The sequence below is a fragment of the Myotis brandtii genome, unplaced genomic scaffold, assembly GCF_000412655.1.
Source record: "Myotis brandtii unplaced genomic scaffold, ASM41265v1 scaffold223, whole genome shotgun sequence".
NCBI lineage: Eukaryota > Metazoa > Chordata > Mammalia > Chiroptera > Vespertilionidae > Myotis > Myotis brandtii.
Window position 1 is genome coordinate 425852 of NW_005358369.1, and position 7119 is coordinate 432970.

Sequence of the window (7119 nt, forward strand, 5' to 3'; positions counted from 1 at the left end):
GTGCTCATCCCCTGTCCTCCAGGAAGCAGAGATTGACAGCATCCACCAGCTGGTCGTGGGCGCCACTGAGAACATCAAGGAGGGCAACGAGGACATCAGAGAGGTGGGTGCTCCAGGCCCAGTCTGATCGGCACAACATGGTCGGCAGCAGCATTAGCCTCCGGCAGGGCTGCTGACCTCGCCGCCCAGGGCCCCCTGCTACCCAGAGGAGCGTGGGTGCTCCCACAAGGGCCTGACCCGCTCCCTGAACCAGAGGTGGTGCTCCTGGAGAAACGTGTCAGACCCCCACAAGGGGCAGAGCTGGCGCTGTGCATGGAGGCCCCAGGCCGATGTGGAGGGACCTTGTCAGGAGTATGGCTGGGGTTTGAGCTGGCCTGGGACTGCTCCGAGGCCACGCCCTTCCATCGCTGGGACCCCAGCCAGGAGCGGGTGCCCTGAGTCTGAGCCTTCAGTCTCAACCCTGGCACAGAGGCCGTCTCCGGGGGCGGGTCCCCAGGAGGTTGTGCAGGACCTCAGGGTGATGGCGACCAGGGAGGGAGGGGCCGCCCTGTCTTCTCTTGGGTTTAAACCGACCTTTTGGTTTTGCTTCATCATTAGCCGCCCGTTCAGGGTAAGCACAGGCTGGACAGTCAGCCATGGGGTGGGGAGGAGGGATGCGGTCCATGAGCCCCGGGCCCTGCGCCCGGAACCCAGGAAACGCCTGTCTCTGTCCCCAGGCCATCAAGAACAACGCGGGCTTCCGCGTGTGGGTGCTCTTCTTCCTGGTGATGTGCTCCTTCTCCCTGCTCTTCCTCGACTGGTACGACAGCTAGTCCCGCTCCGGCAGCGCGCAGGCCTGGCCTCCGCGTAGGCCTGTGGTCGGTCCTGACCAGGTTTGACCACAGCGGGCGGCGCTGAGAGACACACGCTCCACTAACGGGACACAAACCAACCTGGAGTTTTAAGCCCATTTAGTAGCTGAACGAGACAACAATGAACACGAGGCAGATGGGGAAATGGGAGGGGCTGTTATCCTGTCTAGCAGGAGGCAGCTGTGGAGGGGCTGCGCCCGGAGGGCACCGCAGGTCTCCTCCACCAGCATCTCGGGGCTCAGAGGAGGCACAGCCTGACTTCCTGCCGCTGGGGCCCAAGGAGCTTTTGTTCAGAGAAGGGACGGGCCCCAGAGCCCGGGCCTGCTGCTCTCGCTGTGCATCGACGCCCTAGGAGACGTGATGGCACCGTCAATAATGGCCGCACGGGCTGGAGCCGCATCTGCACACAGCGTCCTGGGGCCCTGGGCCTGTGAAATGCGTGCTGTGCAGTCTGCTGGGCAGTCTCAGGGACCCTCGTGTTCTCTATGTAAATGAACTACAACCAATAAAGTCCTTCTACTCGAAACTGCAACTGGGCTGCCTCGGCCCGTGAACTTGCCCACAGATAGCAGGTGTGGGAACCCTTTGCCCCCGTGGTCATCACTGTGTGTGCAAGCGTGGGCACCCCCACAGCTCCGCAGCACGCGAGGCAGCACACGCCATTGCCCTGTGGGTGCAGGCCCTTTCCAGGCACGGTTTTTCCCAACACGCTTGGTGAGACAGCGTCTGCGTCAGCGCGCACCTCAGGAAGCCATGTGCTCGCAGCAGGTCTCACGGTCATTTATTTCTGATCCACTAAAAACGGCACCTGTGACACGTCCACCAGAAACGACACATTCAAGTAACATGGAAGGAATGGCTGAATGTCTTAGTTCTATTTAATTGTCTTACACACTTACTTATCTAACTGGCAGTTTATAAACATATACTTTAATGTCAAGATTCGGTTGAAACAACATTCTTACAAAGGTTGTGAGTTGAAATGTCATAACTGGACTTGCGAGGTGCCGCCCAGCCCCGCCCCAGCCTTTCCTGCCTGCTTCTGACTTCGAAGGAGTTACATCTGTTTCACAAAATTAAGTTACAGTGCCCTGGCCTCCAGCAATGACACTTTCACTTTTCCCACCCAACTATCTGTTTAAAAACTAACTTGCCAATAGGGCCGTTGGTGCGCGAGTATTCATGACAGAAGTGATCAGGGGGCCAGTGGGCTGCGTTCCTGTTCAACACATCACAAGCAGGACTATGACAGGGACAGGGCGCTCTGCAGCCCGGGCCCAGGTCACCCCTTCCCGAGGCCCCTCCCCACCACTGACTCAATGACATGCACTCGAGCAAAACCGGGCCTGACAGTGACCTGGTGGCACACGTCCTCTGCACGGCTCGGCACTGGTGCCGTCTGACGGGAGCGGGAGCACAGCTTGCTCTGAGTGGCTGGAGCATTAGGTCCCAAACAGCCAGGTGTTAAAAGAAGAAATGCCAGCCCTGGCCAGGTGGCTCAGTGGGTTGGAGCGTCAGCCCGCACACCAGCAGGCTGCAGGTTTGATCCCGTCCAGGGCGAGCACTAGAGGACACTGATCCATGTTTCTGCCTCACATCGATGCTTCTCTCTCTCACTCTAAAAATCAATTTAAAAAAGCATATCCTCAGGTGAGGATTAAAAAAAAAATTCCACAAATGCATTATTTGTCTGAAATCCAAACCCCTCGCATGTCCCGTGTAAATTTGTTTTTGGCCACATCCAATAAGTCGCAGCGCAGCAGCTACGTGAAGGCTCCTCCCGCGGAAAGTGGCGCCAGCCCTCCAGGCAGCGCGGCACACGCCGGGGATGCCCGGGGTGGGCTGCAAGTTATATTTGCAAAGCAGCATTAGCAGACGGAAGCGGTTGCACCATAATGAGTAACCTCTAAATTACCGGTAATTATATTTAATGGAATGTCCCTCTGAGTCCCTCTGTCGCCTTCAGGTGGCCCCCTGGCAGGAACTGCCCACCCGCTAGGCTGCCTTCTCCGCGGCCTCGGTCTCCTGCTCCGACAGCTTCTCCTCCGACAGCACAGACATCCAGGGCGACACGGAGCGGGTGATGCTCTGCTTGGCCAGGTTGTAGTGGTTCACCACCGCGTAGAACTTGTCCGGGGAGTGCGGGTCCTGCTCCGCGTAGTAGGCCGCCAGGCCGTTGGGGATGCACTGGGTGTTCTGCAAGACAAGAGGCGCTGAGCCACATAGACGCGGAGGGGCCAGGGCGTGCAGCCCCGAGTCACCATGTGACAGCTGACTTAACAGGCAGGACCGAGGTGCGGGGGCCCCCGGGGCGTGTGTCACTGGGAGACAGGCCCTCCCACTTCATGGAAGATCTTACACTAGTTGTCATGTATCTTAAATCTGGAAAACAACAAACCTTTGACACATCCACCAGGAACAGCATCCAAACAGCTGGGCTCTCAGCAGCCTGGGGGGTGTGGGGGTGCTTGCAAGCAAAGGAGACCTCTGGCAGGAAGGTGGGGAAGGGGAGGGGGGAGGTGTGGCGAGAGCGAGAGAAGGAGGAAAGGGACCGAAGGGAAAGTACTGGGAGCCACACCTGCAGGCCCCGCTGGGCAGTGGGAGTGTGACCTGCCGTCCACAGCACAGCAGGAAGCCACCCGGACCTCAAGAGGACACGGGGCGGAGGAGGGCTGTCCCGGAAACTCCCCTGACGGGGAAGAGGCTGTCCCGACAGAGCAGGTCACGTGTGGAATGTTGCTCTCCGGACATTTTGCGGGAGATCGGGCTCCTCCGTGAGCAGCTACTTCCCGGAGGGACCAAGGAACCGGCAAAGGCAGTGTGTGCATCGCCCAGCGGGCGGGGCTGGAAGCTGGGAGACGCCAGCTCTGGAGACAGGCCTGCGCGTTTCCAGGTCACGTTCTGAGCCTCTGCTCCCTCCTTTTAACACGGGCTATGAGTCACGCCTCCCAGGTGCTGCGAGGACTAAGGTCAGGGCACCGCAGCTCGGGGAGGAAGCCAGGCATGGCCACGGTCCACGGTGGACAGGACAGATAAAGAGCCGCAAGGCGCACCTCGGAGTGAAGCCCTTTCCCCATCCATGCGTCCTGACCCCGGCCATGCGGGGCTCCGGGAAGTGCAGCACACCGCCCCAGGGGGCTCCGGTGGTGCCCAGCCTGCACTGCCACCTCCCTCACTCTGTCCTCCACCTGCCGCTCCCTGCACAAGGGTCCACAAGACCACCTGAGGTGGGCAATACCCGCTGAGCAGCGAGCGGGGCTGCCAAGCGCCCAGGGTGGGGCCAGCAGCTACTTCCCGGAGGGACCAAGGAACCGGCAAAGGCAGGGTGCGGCCCACACCACGGAGCTGCAAGAAGAAAATGCTGGGAGGCAGCCCGGGCCTGGACCAGCGAGGTCACCCAAGGAAGCGTGTTCTCAGCAGCCCCGCACACGCGAGTTCCACCAAGAGAAAGCTCGTGTGGCCACGGACAGAGCAGAAGTAAATGTGTGGGGCTGGGCCATGTCCCTGTTGTCTCTGAAGCCGGTCTGTGCAACTGGGATCAAAGGGAACCGGGGAAACCTGCCCCCCCACACCCCCTGGCCACACCCCCATACATCCTCAGACACGTGGCTGGGGTCACCTGGAGAGGCCTGCTCAGCAGGACCTTCCTCCCCAGGCCCAGAGCACAGCGCCTGCCTAGGGTCCCCCGCCTCCAGCTCTGCTGTGCCCTTGGGGCTGGGGGTCGGCAGGCTCAGCCCAGAGCGTCCTCACCAGTCGGTCAAAGGGGCTCCTCCTCAGGTCCCAGCCCTCAGCCCTGTGGTCCCCTACAGGGAAGAGGTGCCCAGGCTCAGGGTCACCAGGTTTCTCTGCGTCCTAACACGCAGTAGTTTCCAAGCTGTCGGTATTTGCTGCTGCTGTGAGGTGAGCCCAGGCTGACCCGCCCACACGGTACTCCCAGCACCACAGGAGACCACACTCAGGAAATAGATGCTGAGCGTAAGGATGGCCACAGGGCGTGGCCGGGGGCACCGCGACCATCTGCCGGTGTCCTCCTGTGGTAAGTGTCTGGCAGCCCTCAGAGATCTGGGGCAAAGGCCCTGGGAAGCCTGCACTCAAACATGCAGGAAGGGGCAGAAGGGTCTTTCTCCAACACTCACCCCTCCCCTTCTCCAGCTTTACCAAGGGCACGGGGCTCAACCAGCAGCTCCCGGCCCCCCGGCCGCGTTCTCCAGGAAGGCACCTCCCCATGAGATGCCAGTGGAAAATGCCAGTCTCGAGACAGCTGCAGAACAACCCCTCAGGGCTGCCGCCACGCGCCCAGGGCTGACTGTGCGCCAGCATCACCGGGCAGCACCCAGCAGACGGGGCCACGCAGGGGTCTGCCCCTCCCCCGGCAGGGAGTGTCCCAGCCCCAGGGAGAATGAGCAGAAAGGAGACCCAGACGCCCTGGTGGGCTGCTGTCCTATCTGTGAGCCGTCTGTCTGGTTGGGGACTGGCCGTCCTCTGTGCACGGGGTCCCCTAGGCCATGGCTCCTGTGGGATCTCTGCCCTCCATGACATCGGCCCTCTGAGTCGCCAGCTCTGACCACGTGCCACCTCCTGCCCTCCCCTGCCCCCCAGATTCCGTCCAGTCCCATGTGACGTGAGTCTCCCCTGTGCCCAGCACACGACCAGTCCAGACCCTCATCTCCTGGTCCACAGCAGCAGCCCCCCAGGTCACCTCGCTGCCTCCTGTCGCCGAGGGACCACCCGTCACGTCCCCTCCTCCAGGGACCTCTGCCTGGCACCCCAGTCTGGCCCCAGCACGTCCTGCCGTCACCTGTGTGGGCTGCTCCTCCCCCATCTACCGGTTCAGCCTGCAAGGTCTGCTCACCTGCTCGTGGGTCAGGCCAGCCTTCCCTCCTCACAACTGCCTTTAAATGAGGTGGGGAACCTTTTTCTGTCGAGGGCCGTTTGGATATTTATAACATCATCCTCAGGCCATACACAATCATCAACTTAAAAAGCAGCCTGCTGTAGTTGGTCAAACATTTAATTAACTGACCCTAATGCCTTGGCAGGGCCAGACCAAACAATTTTTCGGGCCTTATATGGCCTATGAGTTGATGTTCCCCACCCCTGCTTTTTTTTTTAAATATATTTTTATTAATTTCAGAGAGGAAGGGAGGGGAGAGAGAAAAATGGCCTGTGTTGATGTTCCCCACCCCTGCTTTTTTTTTTTTTAATATATTTTTATTAATTTCAGAGAGGAAGGGAGGGGAGAGAGAAACAGAAACATCAATGAGAGAGAGTCTGTTCAGCTGCCTCCTGCACGCCCCACACTGGGGATCAAGCCCACAACCCGGGCATGTGCCCTTGACTGGAACCGCAACTGGGACCCTTCAGTCACCAGGCCGACGCTCTATCCACTGAGCCAAACTGGCTCCGGCCCCCACCCCTGCTTTAAACCAGGGAGGCTTCTGAGCCTCCAGACAGACTATAAACTCAGCCCCGGCCCAGGGCATGGACAGGGATTCCCCCCCTCCCCCACCATATGTTCAACCCTGCCTGGCGGCGCTTCCCTGGGTCCCTCCATGTCTCCCTCCCAAGCCTCCTGCAAGCCTTGCTCAAAGGTGACCCGTTCTAGAAGCAAGCGCCCCAATACTGCTTTGCTTTGCGTTTTCCAATGCTTACAACCCTGTCACTCACTTACAACCCTGTCCGTTCTTGGGAGAGTCAGGGAGCCTCGTGCAGGCTCCTTCCCCATGGGCGCCTGCTGTGTTCAGCACCTGGGACAGCAGCCGGCCCAGCCCAGGCAGGCAGGCAGGGACCAGTGCCGAAAGGGGAAGGGCGCGTGTGGCCCTATGGAGTCCATAGTATGGGCAGTGCAGCACAGTGCACAGCGCTGTGGAGGAGGAAGGGTGCGGGGACAGGGACAGGGCGGGGCCAGGAACCTGGTCCAGCCTGGCCTGCTACCTGGGCAAGGGCCCTGCATCCCTCACATCAGCGTCAGCGACACCCAGACCCAAGTGACCGTGTGTGTGCTGGGCCCTCCTGCTGTGATGTCGGCATACTGGGTGCCACACACCAGCGTTGTGGAAGGAGGCACCACACCAGCACCGTGAGCACCCAGGAGCGTGGCCGACACAGACGCAGTCGGAGCCCTTCTGTGCCAGCCCCACTCCCACATCCCCGTGGCCGTGGGCAGCCTCCCTCTCTGGGCCTCAGCTTCCCCACACCCTCAGCGTGCCCTCCCTTTCTGAGGCCTCCCAGGAGTCTCCTCCCCCAGGTCCCGCCCGCCCTGCCCCCA

At 60.6% G+C, this 7119-nt stretch overlaps 2 protein-coding genes across 3 annotated transcripts in view; one reads left to right on the forward strand and one right to left on the reverse strand.

The window, feature by feature from the left end:
- The window catches only part of STX18 (syntaxin 18), an 80050-nt gene extending 78667 nt beyond the window's left edge, over nucleotides 1-1383 (forward strand). For both annotated transcript variants that reach the window (XM_005866139.2, XM_005866140.2), the window contains 2 exons: nucleotides 23-103; nucleotides 717-1383. In XM_005866139.2, the coding sequence (XP_005866201.1) occupies nucleotides 23-103; nucleotides 717-812 (177 nt within the window). In that variant the 3' untranslated portion in view covers nucleotides 813-1383. The remainder of the gene's footprint in view (nucleotides 1-22; nucleotides 104-716) is intronic.
- Nucleotides 1384-1704: 321 nt separating this feature from the next.
- The window catches only part of LOC102239816 (neuron-specific protein family member 1), a 21945-nt gene continuing 16530 nt past the window's right edge, over nucleotides 1705-7119 (reverse strand). The window contains exon 4 of the mRNA XM_005866141.2: nucleotides 1705-3047. Within this exon, the coding sequence (XP_005866203.1) occupies nucleotides 2847-3047 (201 nt within the window). The 3' untranslated portion in view covers nucleotides 1705-2846. The remainder of the gene's footprint in view (nucleotides 3048-7119) is intronic.